The 17,435-nt window shown below is 42.3% G+C and overlaps 1 protein-coding gene across 1 annotated transcript; it reads right to left on the minus strand.

Moving 5' to 3' along the window:
- Positions 1-9,302: 9,302 nt before the first annotated feature.
- DPPA4 (developmental pluripotency associated 4) lies at positions 9,303-16,169 on the minus strand. The gene is made up of 7 exons (XM_030836842.2): positions 16,146-16,169; positions 14,236-14,395; positions 13,167-13,330; positions 13,029-13,079; positions 12,385-12,682; positions 10,712-10,907; positions 9,303-9,408 (listed from the first exon to the last, which is right to left on the minus strand). The coding sequence occupies exons 1-7, from the start codon at positions 16,167-16,169 to the stop codon at positions 9,378-9,380; spliced, it is 924 nt and encodes a 307-aa protein (XP_030692702.1). The 3' UTR covers positions 9,303-9,377.
- Between the last annotated feature and the right edge of the window lie 1,266 nt (positions 16,170-17,435).

Below are 17,435 nucleotides of genomic sequence, written 5' to 3' on the forward strand. Positions count from 1 at the left end.
TGTTGTATTCCAGTCCTTTTGGTCAGTTGCTTTTAAAACCTCACAGAAGGATTATTTCCCTAGCTCCTGCCAGAACATACTGGCTAATGTCTCCGGATCCTCTGGTGGATATTCTCTGTCCTCCCTTGCCAGGCCCATCACTTTCTCAGCTGGGTTATGCTGGAATGTAATTCTCAGTTATTGGCCTAGTAGCTGGGAGAGGAGTTTGGAGGAACTTTTGAGGGGAGTACCTGTCACTCTTACCTTTCGGGGGAGAGGCCTGGGCAGCATCCTCCAGCATACAGATAGTGTTAGTTCTTACTAGGGAACCACGGACCAGCTCTGTAAAGTCTGAGAATTCACAGGGCTCTACAGAGCCGACACTCTCAGGGGCACCCACTCCCATACCCCCACCTGATGTTTCAGGGTGCAAGATGTTCCCAATCAGGTTGCTGACTTTAGCATAATAGAGCTGCCTCAGCTAAAATTTTAAGCCTCTGTAGCTCTGCGACTTCATCTATTAGAGCTTCTGTTTGCTGTGTCCATTCATCTAACATCAGGAGATGTGGGCCTCTGTAAATGACTAGGGGCTCTTTGGCTCTCACATCTCATACTTCATCTTCCGATGCTTGTTAATGGCCTTCAGTTTCTCATTATCCTATTGATGGACATTAATATGACTTACAAGTAACCAGCCAACTCCACTAACTTTGTAGTTGCTTTTACACCTATATTTTCCAAATGCCTGAATTATTGCATTTGTGAGGGCCTTCCCCTCTACAAGGACATTTTCCCAGATCACCTCCAGTAAAATCTTCAGCAATTGGACCACCATTGTGGGCCAGGGATTATCCATCCCCCATATAGCACCCAGAATGTTCTCCTTTTGTGTTCGCCAGCAGGTCAGTGAGCCAGTTCCAGAATCTCATCTTATTACCTGGTTTTTCCTGACTGCTCCTGGCACAATAGGTATTTGTTCATATGTTCCAAGAAGCAGATGTCAAGAAGGGATTAGGTATGCAAGAGATTCGGTATAGAAAATAACTGCGAATGAAAGTAAGAAGGGAGCTGGAAGGCTGGGAGAGTTGTCAGACCATGACGTAGGTCTGACCCCTGTGAAGGAGAAGGAAGGGAGTATGGGTAGGAAGAGTCTTGAACTGCAGTGCAGTTCTAAGGAAGTTTCAGCAAGGCTGATAAAGAGTCCTTGAGTCTAAGCTATAAGAATGCCCCTGCTTTAGAATTCCTGCTACACTTAGTGGCTGGGAGGAGCAGATGGGAGTTATAGCATAGGTGTGAACTTCACAGCAGTGGTGTTAAAGATGGGGCCAGTGACCTGCAGTACAGAGTTGAAAGGCACATTTGCGTGATCACCACACCATAATGCTATACTCCCTTTGCTTGAATGCCTTGAAGAAAGGGAAGAGAAATAGAGTATACTTAGGTTGGGGCATTCCTCGTCTGAGCACATCAACACTTTATTCTTCCCTCTGAAATTATAATTACACTCAATGATGGGAAAAGAGCAGGGGCCAAACCACTTGGCTTAGAAATCATTTCAGGAAAAACGTTGACATCTGCCCGTAGTAAGTGAGCTGCTGCAAATGGAGAGAAGCTTTATGGAAAAATATTTCCCAACCTATGGACTGTTAAATAGTAAGTGGCTTGTTCCATCACTTTATTTCCATTTGAAGCTATTTTAAATTGAGTTTCTTACCTCTTCCTGACCAGCACTATTATCAGTCTTACCAGAGACTTTCTGGGTCCAGGACTCAGAAGTGGCAGTAAAAATAGCTAGGGCAACTACAATAGGGTTGTCTGATCTTGAACCTTTTCTTGAATGTAATAGTTATACAGTCCCTTTGTCTGAGTTATTTATCACAAATCTTTTAGCCATGTCGAGGGTAGTGACCACTGCAATCTTCTTCCTTCTTTTAGGTCTGCGCTGAGGCATTGCTGGACTAGCTAATATCAGGTCTCTCTCTCTCTTGCTCTCTCTCTTTTTTTTTGAGGGGGAGGGGTTGGTTTTAGTTGAGTTATATATATATATATATTTTTTTCTTCCAATTGTATCTGGGTAATATCTGGTCTCCTCTCAAATGTGACAATTTCTGGACCATTTCTGCTGAGGTGAGCATATTCTGCAAACAGGTCTCATGATCAGTGTTCAAAAGTAAGGTATTACTACCATTTTTTAAAAGATGAACATTATTGGGCTTCCCTGGTGGCGCAGTGGTTGACAGTCTGCCTGCCAATGCAGGGGACACGGGTTCGTGCCCCAGTCTGGGAAGATACCACAAGCCGCAGAGCGGCTGGGCCTGTGAGCCATGGCTGCTGAGCCTGCGCGTCCGGAGCCTGTGCTCCGCAATGGGAGAGGCCACAACAGTGAGAGGCCCACTTACCGCAAAAAACAAAACAAAACAAAACAAACAAACAAAAAAAACAAAAGATGAACATTATTTATCTCAATAGTTCAAAATAGAGTATGGAGAGAGTAATGTATGGTAGTAGACACTAAGAATAATATCCTCCCCTTCTCTATCTGTCTGCTTTCTCTGGCCTTGCTTTATACCAAAATTAGGCAAAATGATTCAACGTAAGAATTATGATTTTGTGGCATTAATGTCTTCCCAACAAGTGACTTTTAAAAAAAAATGCATGTTTACACAATCTCTCATAAATTGTTTATTTTTTCTGGAGAGAATAAGAGGGAAATTAAAGTTAATAAAAGGATTCACATTCCCATCTTTGTTCTGAGCAGCACAAATTCCCAGTTTGCTAACCTTGCTGTCACTACTCAAATTATGTTGTTGGCACCAACTACCCAAAGTGTTCAAGACAGCCCATCCATAGGAGGCAGACTGCTCGGCTAGGGAAGTATTCTATTCGGGGCAACTTAACATTGAAGAACAGAAGCTAAGAAAGAGTTTAATAAAATAGTCATAAAGAGCATTTGCATAGACTGTCAATTTATGAAGTATATTATATATTATCTCATTAATCCTTATAATCCTGTGAGATAAATATTATGATCACTGCTATTCAGGTGACAGATACTCAATATCAACCATCTACTAAAATAGCACATCTGGTCTCAAACCTAGGTCTTAGACTTCTTACTTCCTTAATCTTGGCAGGTCATTAACACTTTGCCCAACATACATGTGTGTCATCTTTTGTGTTTCTGTAGTCCCCACTCACAGGTCATATCGTTGCATTAGATTGTAGTTGAGTTATATTAACCATCTAGGGCAATGAAGTCTTAGAATTTAACACAGTTGACTGTTATCTTCATTTCCTAATACCTTCCACATTACATACAACTCACCTGCATTCCATTATTGCCTTCTGCTACTTTGCAGAACTCCTTACACACTGCATTCTACTTAAGGCTAGATATTTTCTTACAGAGGAACGTACTTAAATGTATTCTTCTTGCAAGAAACATAACTATCCCTAACACATTACAACACAATACCAAATATCATTTTTCTAGAGTTAGTCTCTCCTGTTGGACCTGCAACAAGCCGCTTTTCCCATTACTCACTGACCCGGAAAACTCATCAAAATCCCTAAAGGATTTTTGCTGCAGAAGGTGACATGCTGATTCTAAATTTATATATAAAGAACTCCTCAAGCTCAATAATAAGAAAACAATCCCCACCCCCAACCCCACTGCCAAAAAAAAGAGCAAAATTCTTTAACAGCCACTCCATCAAGAAGCTATATGGAGGGCAAATTAATATCACAATTAAGATACCACTATACACCTATTAGAATAACTAAAATTAAAGTCTGATCATATCAAGTGTTGAGGAGGAGATCATACGTTTCTGGTGAGAATGCAATATGTCACCATCATTTTGGAAAACTGTGTGAGAGTTTCTTGTAAAGCTAAACATACTTAATATATGACTCAGAATCTCCCTCCTTAGATATTTACCCCCAAATGAGTGAAACTTGAATGTTCACACAAAAAACTGTATATGATGGTTTATAGAGGGCTTATTTATAATCACCAAAACCTAGAAATAACCAAATATCTTTCAACTGGTGAATGGTGTAGGAGCAGAAAAATCTTCTAGGTAGTTTGGCTGGTCTAATAATTAAATTGACATGAGACAAATTAACAGGAGAAAATCAAATTTTGTATGTGTGGGAGCCCCATAAAAATATGTGGACTCCCTGGCAGTCAGGTAACTGAGGCGTATATACCATCCCAAGCTAAAGAGAAGGAGTAGGGGTCTGGGGCTTCAAGGCGGAGGAAGACAGTTCTCAGGAAGATGAGAAGAGCAAATGTTTGGTAAACAAATGTTTGCTCTGCCATGTAGATGAGTCTTTTATTTTTTGACCATGTCATGCGTCATGCGGGATCTTAGTTCCCTGACCAGGGATCAAACTTGTGCCCCCTGTATTGAGAGCGTGGAGTTTTAACCACTGGACTGCTAGGGAAGTCCTGATAATAAGTTTTTCTTATATAAAATATTATCTCTAGTAATAGCTTTCTTCCTAGTATAGGTCCTCTATCTAAATTCTTTGAGGCAGTTAAGGGGAAGGTAAAAAGCTCTTTCTGAATCTGCTGGTCCCTGCTTGTCTTCAGCTCAAAATAATCCATATGCCAAAGCCACATTCCGGGGTGGCATATTCTGCTTCCCCTCAATGGATAAACAAAATGGCATATCCACACAATGGAATACTACTGTTCATCAATAAAAAGGAACAAACTGGTGATACATTCAAAAATATGAGTCAACCTCAAATGCCTTATACTAAATTAAATAACCCAGTCTCATTCCATTCATAAGACATCCTGGAAAAGACGAAACTATAGGAACAGAAAATAGATCTTTGGTTTTCAGGAGTTGAGGAGGGGAAAGGAGTTAACTACAAAGAGGCAAGAAGGAATTTTCTGGAGCGATGGAAGTTCTAGCTCTTGTGATGGTAGTTACATGGATGCATGCGTTTACCAAAACTCAAAGGATTATACATTAAAATGGGTGAATTTCACTGTTTGTAAATAAACCTATATGTTCAATAAACCTGCCTAAGGCTAGAGAGATTAATTAAATTCCCAAAGCCACACAGCTTTGAAGTGGCTAATAAGTGCTTGGTAATTACATATCAGTTCAGTGCAGAAAAGAAAGATAGAGACAAAACATAGTAGAAACTACAGCAGTTACTCTTGGCTGAGTGCCTATCACTTTCCTAACATAACTGTTTTACATACATTATTTTTTCAACCTAGCAACCTTGCAAGTGTGAGTTGTTACCTTCATTTTAAAAATCAAGTGAACTGAGCTTTCAGGATAGAAACTTGTAAACATATCTGGCTGCCCCCAAAGCTTGGGCTCTTGTGTTTCTTAACAGTAAGAAGTAAGTGGTGACTTCCAATCCAGTATGGATAAAAGAGGTAGTAGTTTTAAGAATTGAAATATAGAGACTTCCCTGGTGGCCCAGTGGTTAAGACTCTGCACTTCCACTGCAGGGGGCATGAGTTTAATTGCTGGTCTGGGAACTAAGATCTCCCATGCTGCACTGCGTGGCCAAAAAAAAAAAAAGGGGGGCTTCCCTGGTGGCGCAGTGGTTGAGAGTCCGCCTGCCGATGCAGGGGACACGGGTTTGTGCCCCGGTCCGGGAAGATCCCACATGCCGCAGAGCGGCTGGGCCCGTGAGCCATGGCCGCTGAGCCTGCGCGTCCGGAGCCTGTGCTCTGCAACGGGAGAGGCCACAACAGTGAGAGGCCCGCGTACCGCAAAAAAAAAAAAAAAAAAAAGGAATATATCAAATAAAGTTATCAGAGAAGATTTAATCAGGGCTTTTGAGGAAGAGCAGAAGGAATCAAGTTCTGACCTTCGTTTTCCAGTGTTAGAGCTACAGGAGTTCTGAGTTACTGAGGAAATCTTGTCCAGTCTCTGTGAACTTCTTCTATAACCCTTCTCAGTGTTATAAATCTCCCTAATGTACTGGGCCACTCCTCTTGGTCATCCATCATGAGAATAAACGACCTCCTCAAACTCTACTCTGAGGCCTCTGTATACAAATCCTAGGAGTCATGTGACTGATGCAATTTCCTCTTTGATCTCCAAACTAAACCTTTTTTTTTCCTTTGAGGTAAAATTTACAGTAAAATATACAAATTTTTTTTTATGTGGACCATTTTTTAAAGTCTTTATTGAATTTGTTACAATACTGCTTCTGTTTTATGTTTTGATTTTTGGCCATGAGGCATGTGGGATCTTAGCTCCCTGACCAGGGATCAAACCCACACCCCCTGCATTGGAAGGCAAAGTCTTAACCACTGGATCTGCCAGGGAAGTCCTAAAATACACAGATCTTAAGTGTACAGTTTGATAAGTTTTGAAAAATGGTAGGCAACTCCCTAGTCGAGACAGAAGATATTTCCATCACCACAGAATTTTCTCTTTGCCCCTTCCAGGAGATTCTGGCCACTCCCACCCCATGGGTTAGCTGGATAAAGAAGTGGCATCCTATTTACTTTGGGTAGGTGGACTGTCCCTTTTCTTACTCATCTTGATTACCAAATGGTTTTTAATATAAAAGATGATGAAGAGAACACAACGTTGTTAATCAACTATACTCCAATAGAAAACAAAATTTTTTAAAAAGTAGTGAAGAGACTAAAAAATTGAACAATGGAAGTGGTAATTTGTTGATAGACATCAGTTTTAGAATCACTTTTTCCTTACTTTCTATTATCCTCCCTCCAATATACCGTCCCATTACGGACGCGCAGGCTCAGCGGCCATGGCTCACGGGCTTAGCCGCTCCGCGGCATGTGGGATCTTCACGGACCGGGGCACGAACCTGTGTCCCCTGCATCGGCAGGCGGACTCTCAACCACTGGGCCACCAGGGAAGCCCCCCTCTATTTTTTAAGATAAAGGCAAAACAAAGGATTTCTCTTGTCTGGGCTTCCATTCCTTTCCAGCCTCATCCAATATCTATGTTCCCTGGTTCTGAACTCCCAACGCACTGGCCTTTCAGTTTTCTTGTTTCCTACCTCAGGAGCCTCACAACCCGTTCTACTGACTGGAATGTCCTTTCTTCTCCTTTTTTAAATTCTTATTTGCCATTCAATCTGATGTCAGCTCAAAACTCTTTCTCAGAGAAATCTGTCCCTTTAAGTAGTGGACTCAGAAATGAAAAGTAACATCTTTTGGAGCAATTTACCTCCTTCAGGCCATTCCAATCTAGGTTTTCCTGGCCAGGAACAAAAGATGACTCAAGTTAATTCTTCTAAAGAGAAATGTCTTGTGTACCCATTTACTTCATCTTTTGTCATCTGATGTCTACCCCTTAGTAATGGAAGTTCTTTTTCCTCTCCTTATCTTTCAAAAAATACAATTTCAGCTATATCCTTCAGGTAAGGCTGATTGAAATATTGGGTGATTACTGGCATTCTTAACACTTCAGCCCTTCATATTCTAAAACAGGAGTGTGGCTCATGGGGGAAACACAAATCCTGCTAAACAGTTTTAAAAGAATTTACTAGAGACCTTCCAAAATTGTATTTTGGAGGAAATTAAACTATGAGTTTTATGGCGGAACTAGAAAACGGAATACTGCGTGTTACAACAGAGAAGTTTTTTTTCCAAAATGTAACTCAAAGCAATTTATTTTCCCAGAGAATATAGATAGACAGGACAGAGATCTATTTTTTAATATTGGTTTCCAAGAAACTTGTAATCCATCTCCTTTTATAATTCACTCCATACCTTCTCATTCATCATCCATTGAATAAACATTTATTGAGTACCAACTACGTGTCAGGCTGTTCTAGGAGGCTGTGATACCTAAGTGCACAAAACCGACAGAAATCCATTTTTTAAAAAAGTTTATTTTTATTTTTGGCTGTGTTGGGTCTTTGTTGCTGCACGCAGGCTTTTTCTAGTTGTGGCGAGCGGGGTCTACTCTTCGTTGCGGTGCATGGGCTTCTCATTGTGGTGGCTTCTCTTGCTGCGGAGCACGGGCTCTAGGCACATGAGCCTCAGTAGTTGTGGCACGTGGGTTCAGTAGTTGTGGCTCACGGGCTTAGTTGCTCCGAGGCATGTGGGATCTTCCCGGAACAGGGCTTGAACCTGTGTCCCCAGCACTGGCAGGCAGATTCTTATCCACTGCACCACCAGGGAAGTACCCCAGAAATCCTTTTGTATTGTTAGGGGAAGACAAACAATAATTAATTACAAATTAACATGTTAGAGGAGACAAGTGTTATAGAAAAATAGAAATTGGGACCCAGGGTGCATATAGGGCTGGAGAAACAGTTTATGATTTTAAATAGGGGGTCACAGTATGCCTTTTTGACAAAGTGGCATTCGAAGAAAGAATTAAAAGAAAGTTTACCATATTGACATATGGGGAAAAGAGCATTCCAGCCAGTGACAAGGCCCTGAGGTAAGAGCGTGTGAGGCATGGTCAAAGAACAGCAAAGGCAGGGTGTTGGAGATGAGGCAGGAGATGAAGGGGCACGGGGTAGAATGCACTTTAGTTAAGGTCTTGGAGGTCATTACAATGACTTTGGTTTTCCCTCTGAATGGGATCCATGGGAGGGTTTTGAGCAGTGTCATGATCTGGCATATTTCAAAAGAATCATTTCACATACACAATTGAGAATTTTGTTTTAAAATAAAAGCTTTAATTTCAAAATTTTCTAGTTGCCTTTTTCCTAGAGGCACTATAACTTATCATTCAATGTGGGACACTTAAAAAAATTATATATAATTTACATATAAGTAAAATACAGACATCTTAAGTGCATAGCTCTGTGAATATTTACATATGGGTGCATCTAAGTAACTGCCACCCAAAACAAGGTAAGCTCACTTAATTATGCGGAGACAAGAGGCATAATCAGGACTGATTGCATCCTTGTGAATAGATTCTTTGGGGCAATATTATCAGTGATATATTGTATCCCATCAGGAAACACATTGCTACTCTTACCATTCCTGGTGATGATAAGTTTGAATACTTGGTTAAGGTGTACATAACCAAATTTGAACTTTTGCCTATAAGCCCCATTTTTCCCAATGTAGAAATTCACTTGAGGCACTTTCAAGTAAATTAATTCCATTCATCGAATTAGCATTTTTAAAATGTCCCCATCTCCTTTCTCGTCTGCTCCCTTAGGGCTGGGAGTCTTTGGAGAGATAGCCACTTCCACTTTTGGCAGTTCACAGGCTTTTCTTCATGCAACCCTGTAAGCAGGAAGCATGGAGAGTGCAGAGTGGCCCAGAGTTCAGCTGTCAAATAGCAACGTGGAGTTGATTTGTAGTCACTTCTCTATCATTAATTATAATCATAGCCGTAGAGTTGATTTGTAGTCACTTCTCTATCATTAATTATAATCATAGCTGTACCCTTTTTACTGGTATTGTGATCTCACTGCAGGCTTTTCATTAATACTTTATTCCTAAAAAGCAAATGAAATGTTTTAGAATCAAGACGAAATATCAAATTGCATTCTTGAAAATAACCAAGAAACCCACTCCTGGAATGCCAACAAAATTGCCCTTGGGACTTCCCTGGTGGTCCAGTGGTTAGGACTCAGTTCTTTCACTACCATAGCCCCAGGTTCAATCCCTGGTCAGGGAACTAAGATCCCGCAGCTTGAGCTCCCCCCACCCCGCCCCACTTGAGGCTTCTATCCTCTGCCAGCTGCCCTAGATCCCTGGTGTTCAGTCATCATGACGCCAAAAGTGGGTCCCCAACAGGCCAACAGAGAGCACGGGACGAAGCCCAGGATGATTCCTGGACAATTACAGGGTGAGGAAATGGATCCCTGGGAGCCAAGTCTGGGCTGCTCCAAGCCCCTCTATTCAGAGGGATGGCCTTCTCTCCATCCTCCTCCTCTGCAGGCCCCTCTTCCAAGCTAAGCCCGGGAACACACGTGGCCCAATTTAACAGAAAACACATGGCAATCCCCTCCAAGCATCCTACTGCTCCCCTTCTCCATTCGTATCTTTCAGAAAATACCTCCAGTTGTAGCCTCTATTTCTCTCCTCCCCTTATTCAACCACCCCCAAATTATCTATATTCTTTATTGCTTTGAATCCCTTATCTTTTCCAAGCAAGTATGTTATCTCTACCTCCTTTATAAGACAATTTCCCCATGCAAATTCTCCCCACTGACTTCATATTTCAGGTTTTCTCCTTTTTTCTTTTGTCTCCTTTAACATGCCCCTAAAACACTGCTGTTCCTTGAAGCTCTGTCCTCAACCCAATGCAACTCTTCTCCTTATCAATGTTCAAGTAATTACCGAAAAACTATCTAGAAGCCAGGTTTTTCTTACTTCCTCCTTTCCATCTAGAAAATTCTTCCCTTAAATTAAGAAACCTCTTCTTTGATACCAGTCATCACATGGTGATACAGTCGTTTACGTACCAGTCATCCCCCTTAGACTGTAGGCCACCTAAAAGAAGGGTTTTTTTGCTACTCATTATTTCTGTGTAGTGCATATACTGGGAACATAGTAATTATACAATTGGTTACTGCTCCAAAATTATGGGTCTCCAGGTAGAAGCATTATGCCTTGACATAAAAATGCCCTTTCTCCTAGGAAGACACTTACTCAAGTAAAACGTTTTGTGAAAATCTTTATTGACAACTTGTGCTTGAAATACAGGGCTAATTAAGATGAATATGTATCTCCTTTCTCCCCCAACTAAAACCCAGATGCCCACTTTTAGTGTGTAGAAGGGTACCATGTGTTTACCTGTGCACACACTCAGGGCACAGCATGTTGTCCTCCAGGTGTGGGGGAGGATGATTGCCCGCAGGAGGCAAGAAGAGCGCAGACACCCTCCTTCGTTTTTCAGGCACCCAAGCCTGTCCGGCATGAAATTGTAAATGAACCCAGCCCTCTGTGTTAGCAGGGAGACCTCTCCCGTGAACCACACACCACCAGACCCCTGGGGAAGGAAAGAGAGGTTCAGGACGAGCATAGCAAGACCAAAGTCTAAACTTCGAGTTTGCATCATGGCCTTTGATGCTACTGTCTTCCTCAAGTGCCAGCTCCCAGATATGAACCCTGAAACCTAACTTACTCTACGCTGTTCCCCTTTAGAAAATAATGCAAAAACAGTTCCTGTTAAATATTTTAAAAGAAACAAAAAATACATCTGGATGTGTAGAGGCAAGTGGGTAGATGACAGTGTGGCTGGGAGGTTGGCAAAGCTTTTCCTCTGCCCGTCTTAGGTTTTCACCTGGGACTCTAACAAAAAGACTAACAAGGGAAAAACAGTTGATGAATTCATGCAGCGCACATAGTGCAGGAAAAATGCAAACACTAGCTCAAAATGGCAGCTTAGAATTCCATCTTATGTAACATCTTTGACAAAGAACAATACATTTGCAAAGAAATGACAGGACAAAGGGAAGCAGGCTCCCAAGGGTGGCAAACGGTGGGAAGGTAAATATATGGGAGGAAACTAATGGATGAGGTTTCTTTGCTGGTTGCTCTGGTGCCCACTCTCAGTGGATAAGTCTGTCTCCAGCAAAAGGAGAATAGATAATCCTGCCTTAGGGCAAAAAAGGAGAGCTTTTTTGGGGTTGCTGCTTTTTGATTGCCTTCAGCTCAAGATATTTATGGCAAAGAGGCATATTTTGGGGTGACGTTCTGGTTTCCTTCAATAGAAAGGCTAAACCAGAGTGGTCTGGGAAGGCCCTCATAAAACAAGTTCAGAGGTCTCAACTCTTTTTTTTTTTTTTTTAGCAATATCAATGGTTTAATGGATGGGGGATCTTACATGTCTGAAGAAAGATCCTGGAGCAACACCCCACTATGTGCAACAGACAGTGGACAGGGCCTGGCCCCAGGCTTTGCTCCCAAGGGGAGGGGGAGGTTACCAGTTATAGGGGGACAGGGGTCTCAACAGGCATTGTAATGTGCTAACCAGTTCATGGCCTTAATTTTATCTCCTGTAACTCTCACGATAACATCATGAGGTAGGTATTATTATTAACCTACATCACCACGAATAAACTGAGAACTAGATTAAATAACAGTTAATGCCACTTACTTGACAGATGCTAGAAGATCCAAGGCTTTAGCTCAGGCAGTTGATTTTAGAGACTGCTTTTACTTTTAGTTCTTTAAAGGAGGCGAAAAGAAATGAAGCCAGATTTCTATCCCCTTCTGATGACCTCATTAATTTAGATCACTGGTTCTCAAAATGTGGTCCCCAGATTAGCCGTGCCTGGGAGATTGTTAGAAATGTAAATTCCTAGGGCCTACCCAGACCTGAACCAGGAAAATGTGTGGGTGGGGCCCAGGAATCACCAGGTCTTCAGATGATTTTGATAACACCCTGAAGTTAATCAGCGGTTAATATCAATTAAACTTATTTTCCCACCTGAACCAGAAGCAGTTCTTACTAGTGAGCTTACCACAGGTCTCCTGTGATTGCACCGACTCCATCTTCATGGCCCTGGCCGTCATTCTGCTCCAAGAGGCAAACACAGTTCCTGGGTCAGAGGCAGAAGTCGATACAACTTCCTGAAGAGTAGGATCTCCTTCAAGGGCAGGAACTTCTTCAAGGGCAGGAGCTCCCTCCTCAGGAGGAGCAGCCACTTCAGAAGACATCTTTTCATCAGAACATTCCAGAGGTAGTTCCCCCTCGTCCATCTTTGATTTTCTTCTCGCTAGTGATAGGATCCTGGCCTCCTCGGCTGTGGCAGGAATGTTCTACATAGAGGGTTTAAAAGATTAAAGACAATTCTTCTACTCACCTTTTTTTTTTTTTTTTTTTTTGCGGTACGCGGGCCTCTCACCGTTTGCGGCCTCTCCCGTTGCGGAGCACAGGCTCCGGACGCGCAGGCTCAGCGGCCATGGCTCACGGGCCCAGCCGCTCCGCGGCATGTGGGATCTTCCCGGACCGGGGCACAAACCCGTGTCCCCTGCATCGGCAGGCGGACTCTCAACCACTGCGCCACCACGGAAGTCCTCTACTCACCTTTTAACGCTAAAATAGGTGATTAGGATGAGAATAACTAAACCTTCGACTTGGCCAAATTCCCTACAAATTACTCACTTTTTGATGAGGGTAGGCATGTTCACAGAGTCGTTTATATCCGTCTAGTTTCTAAGACAAGAGAAAAATGAGTTAATAATCAAACTGAGGCTCGTAGTCTTCCTCCCAAGAGCATCAACTCCTACCCTGGACACTCACCGGGCCTTTGGTGCTTAGTTTTAACTGCTGGCACCAAGCGCGCACAACATCCCTATGAATCAGATTGACAGGCGGCAGTATAGAAGGTAAAGGAGGAATTGGCATCGTCTTCTTCTGAGGTTTCACACTGTCACAACATTGTGGCATTTTTCGTGGACAACAAGCTGAAGGAGAATGAGATAAAATTAGCAATAATTAACTTTTGTGTAGCCTTTTAAAATGTCAAAAGTACAATCACTTTTAGTCCTTATAGTCTAATCCCCACTGTAAAATTAAATGACTTGCCAAAGACCACGTAACCTTCAAGGGATAGAACCTCAAAACTATAACTGACAATATTTCTGAATGCCTCAGTATTTTTACTTCCTAAAACTCCCCACTACTCACGCACACTTGCTCTTTTGTGAGGGCTCTAAACCACAGACCCTGAGGAGGTTGACCTAGAGATTGCACTTCCAATGCAGGGAATGATAGAAGCTTTAGACCTGAGGTCATAACTACTAGGCCATGCCTTGCCCTCTCACCGCAAAAAACAAAATAAGCCACCCAGAAATGCTACACAATGACTAATACCCATAATTCTGGCAGCCCACCCCACTAGGGCAGCACTCTGGTCTCCTGCTGCCCCTCACACGCTCTCACCATTCAGGAAAGACTGACGTTAATAGTCACGAGGTTTGACTGAGCGCCCGTTCAGTCAGATGAAGTGTAGGCTGTTTACCTAATTATTCTGTGTAAATTACAACTGACCCTCCACCCTGACCTCAATCCAACTCAGCAAGGTAGCTACTTTCCTCATATTTTTAAGACAGGAAGTAGAGTTTCAAGGATGGGATTTTGAATTTATAGGTCTCTGTCCCCAGATCATTGCACATGAAGATCCTTAACTCCCAGAATCTAGAGTAGGCAAAATAATGATCACAACCAGGAGGTGAGATTTAAACTAGGCTTCGAAGGAAGTGTAGGATTTGCAGAATACAGGACTGAAATTTCTTCCCTACTTTTTCAGAAAAATCCCTGTCTTCTCGGACCCAGGGAAATAGGATTTGAGGAACTGTAGATCTCTTACCTCTGTTATTTTTTATAGATCTTTTTCTTTTGGTCCTCTTTGCCGAGTTTTCTAGTATATCTGGTTTACCAGAAGCCCCCTGTCCCTCTTCGGCATCTACTGATGTACGTTTGAATTTGCAGCTCATATATTCTTCCTCTGTCTTCTTTGTGGAGTTGCACTGGGGATAGAGGAACCAGAAAGTCACTCCTCTGGGCGTCCAACCCACCATATACACTACCTGACTTATGACACCTCACATCCAAGGTACCAAGATAATCACTGAACTCCGCTGGCAACATGGGTTCTCTTCTGGGTATCATCTTAATACTCAGGTTTATTTATAAGAAAGGGAAGCAGTGATAGAGAAGTGGAAGGCCAATCTGAAAGTATGAGAAAAGGGGAATTCCCTGGTTGTCCAGTGGTTAGGACTCAGCACTTTCACTGCAAGGGCCAGGGTTCAGTCCCTGGTTGGGGAATTAAGATCCCACAAGCCTTGGCGGCAAGGTCCAAAAATGTACGAGAAAAGATTAAAAAAAATATATATCTATATATATAAACAAAATTCATAGAAGAAACTAGCCTCTGCTTTGGAGAAAGCCCTTACATCACCCACAATACCCATTATCCCTCACCTGGAAGGTTTTCTTTCCCCTCTTTCCCCATTCCCCCCCCCTCCCATTTACCTCTTCCAGATAAACCTTTCCCATACTATTGCCCCAAGCTACTGCCACAAAACTACTTTCCTTTCCAACCTAGTTATTTTGCCTGAAAGGATATCACTCAGCTCCACACACACCACCTTCCCTTATATTCATGTTCTTAAACCCTTAATCCGCTTTCAGAATCTCACTTCAAGTGTTAGTTCAGCTGGTAACCTTTTCTCCACTTTATAGACCAGTACAAATCTACTGCGCCATTGCCACATTCCTACCACTTGTCAGTTGCAGTTTTACATTTGCTTGTGTGATTTGATCCATGACTGTTACTCCATTTGATTATAAACTCCCCAAGGGTAGAATTCCTTTCCCTCTGGTTGTAGGCACTCAATAAATATTGGTTAATTCAAAAGAAACAAGAGAACAGTGAGAATAAAGCTGTTTGATACAAAGAAACAACATTTTTTGAGCCTATAGTTTCCATCAGGCATTGTTCCACACCACAGACTCCTTATTTTCCTTCTTTTAATCCCCACAGCAATCCAGCAACAATCTATTATTTTGTTTTTCAGATGCAGAAGCTGAGGCTCAGAGGTTACATAACTAAGGGCACACAGGTAGACACTTGCGATAGAAATTAAACCCCAAGTCAATACTAAATCCCAGATTTGCTTCCAAATCTAATTCCTATCACCTCCAAGAAGGGAGTACGAATTACATTTTTACATCTCTATAGCAGGTTTACATTCATATTCAAATCTCACATTGGCATAACACTTATACAAAGTGCACTTTGTACCTCACTCACTTTGGGGCCTCCCAAAAGTCTTAGTTAAAATTGGGAGGGCAAAAAATGACCTAGCTCTAGGAAAGAGACCCGGAGAGCGGTCAGGCTGCACTGGCAGAGGGATTCAATTTTTCTCAACAAAGCCCCACAGCCTGTCTGACTTTAGTTGCTGTCCTCAGTGTTCCTCAATACGTCTGGTTTCCCATTGTTCCTTGGCCCTAACAACCCTAAGAAAAGATGAATCCAGACGCAGCAATTTTGGTCTCGAACCTGTATCTGTAGTATCAAAATTAAAGGATCTGGTTCAGTATACCAGGGAGCAATTATATCCAGGAACTTGATTTTTTTTTTCAACAAGTGAAGGGAAGGAAATTCTAAGGGACCTTCTTTTCTCCTCAAAAGAGGGAGTAAGTGTGCCCAAGAGAAAGAGAAACACGAAGATTGACAAAGACAGACAAAAGCAAACCCGTGCAGATTGTACTTACCTCCTTGTTCTTTGCACTCTCCATGATCAGAAATCTCAAGCTTGATGATACTCTCCTTACTTCTGAAATGGCCCCTGGCCCAAGGTGGCTCTTTTAAAGGCTCCTCCTTCTTCCGGCGCCCGTAAGCACTTTTCCTTTTCTCCTCCCCTCTGTTCCTTCCCCCACAACCCGTGAAAGCTAAGCTTGCACACTTTCTTATTCATGAGTGACTATTGTATGAATGAATACATAATAACATTCCGGGCCCTTTCCAGTGAGTTTTTTTTAACATTATTACGCAGGGTGTGGTTCCGGAGACATTGGGAAGTTGAAAATTCCTTCAGAAAAATTCCAAGGGAAAAAGAAAAGTTGCTAGAGACTTCTGAAGGGGATGTGTGACAGGATTTAATGATGAAACTTGTGGAAACAACAGAATTCTGGGCCAAACCAGTGGCTTGAAGAAAGCAAAACTGTTTTCTTGTACCATATACGTTTCATTTCTTAAGCAAGTTACTCAACTTATTAAAACTTCAGTTTTCCATCAGTACTAATAATAACTAGAACCTTCCCATCTGCCAACAACTAACAATAATAGTTTTAAAAGTCCATTGAGGGGGCTTCCCTGGTGGCGCAGTGGTTGAGAATCTGCCTGTTAATGCAGGGGACATGGGTTCGAGCCCTGGTGAGGATCCTACATGCCACGGAACAACTAGGCCCATGAGCTACAACTACTGAGCCTGCGTGTCTGGAGCCTGTGCTCCACAACGAGAGGCCGCGATAGTGAGAGGCCCACGCACTGTGATGAAGAGTGGCCCCCTCTTGCCACAACTAGAGAAAGCCCTCGCACAGAAATGAAAACCCAACACAGCCAAAATAAATTAATTAATTAATAAATTCCTACCCCCAATATCTTAAAAAAAAAAAAGTCCATTGAGGGACTTCCCTCGTGGCTCAGTGGTTGAGAATCTACCTGCCAATGTAGCGGACACGGGTTTGAGCCCTAGTTTGGGAAGACGCCACATGCTGTGGAACAACTAAGTCTGTGCACCACAACTACTGAAGCCTGCGTGCCTAGAGCCCTAGCTCCACAACAAGCGAAGCCACCACAATGAGAAGCCTGCGCACCGCAACGAAGCCTAGCTCCTTCTCACTGCAACTAGAGGAAGCCCGTGCACAGCAATGAAGACCCAACGCAGCCAAAAATAAAATAAAATTTTTTTTTAAAGTCCATTGAGTATTTGTTTTGTACTAATTCTGGGTTTAAAGGTTCACAGCTATTATTATTATTATTATCATTATTAATTTTTTTTC

Source organism: Globicephala melas, chromosome 4 (assembly GCF_963455315.2).
Source record: "Globicephala melas chromosome 4, mGloMel1.2, whole genome shotgun sequence".
Taxonomy (NCBI): Eukaryota; Metazoa; Chordata; class Mammalia; order Artiodactyla; family Delphinidae; genus Globicephala; species Globicephala melas.

Excerpts from the sequence above, each read along its gene's own strand:
- DPPA4 (XM_030836842.2), bottom strand. The coding sequence starts at position 16,169 with ATGGAGAGTGCAAAGAACAAGGAG. Across the intron at positions 13,331-14,235 it reads ATCTATAAAAAATAACAGAG|CTTGTTGTCCACGAAAAATG; the intron begins GTAAGAGATCTA and ends ATTCTCCTTCAG. Across the intron at positions 12,683-13,028 it reads ATGCCTACCCTCATCAAAAA|AACATTCCTGCCACAGCCGA; the intron begins GTGAGTAATTTG and ends CCCTCTATGTAG.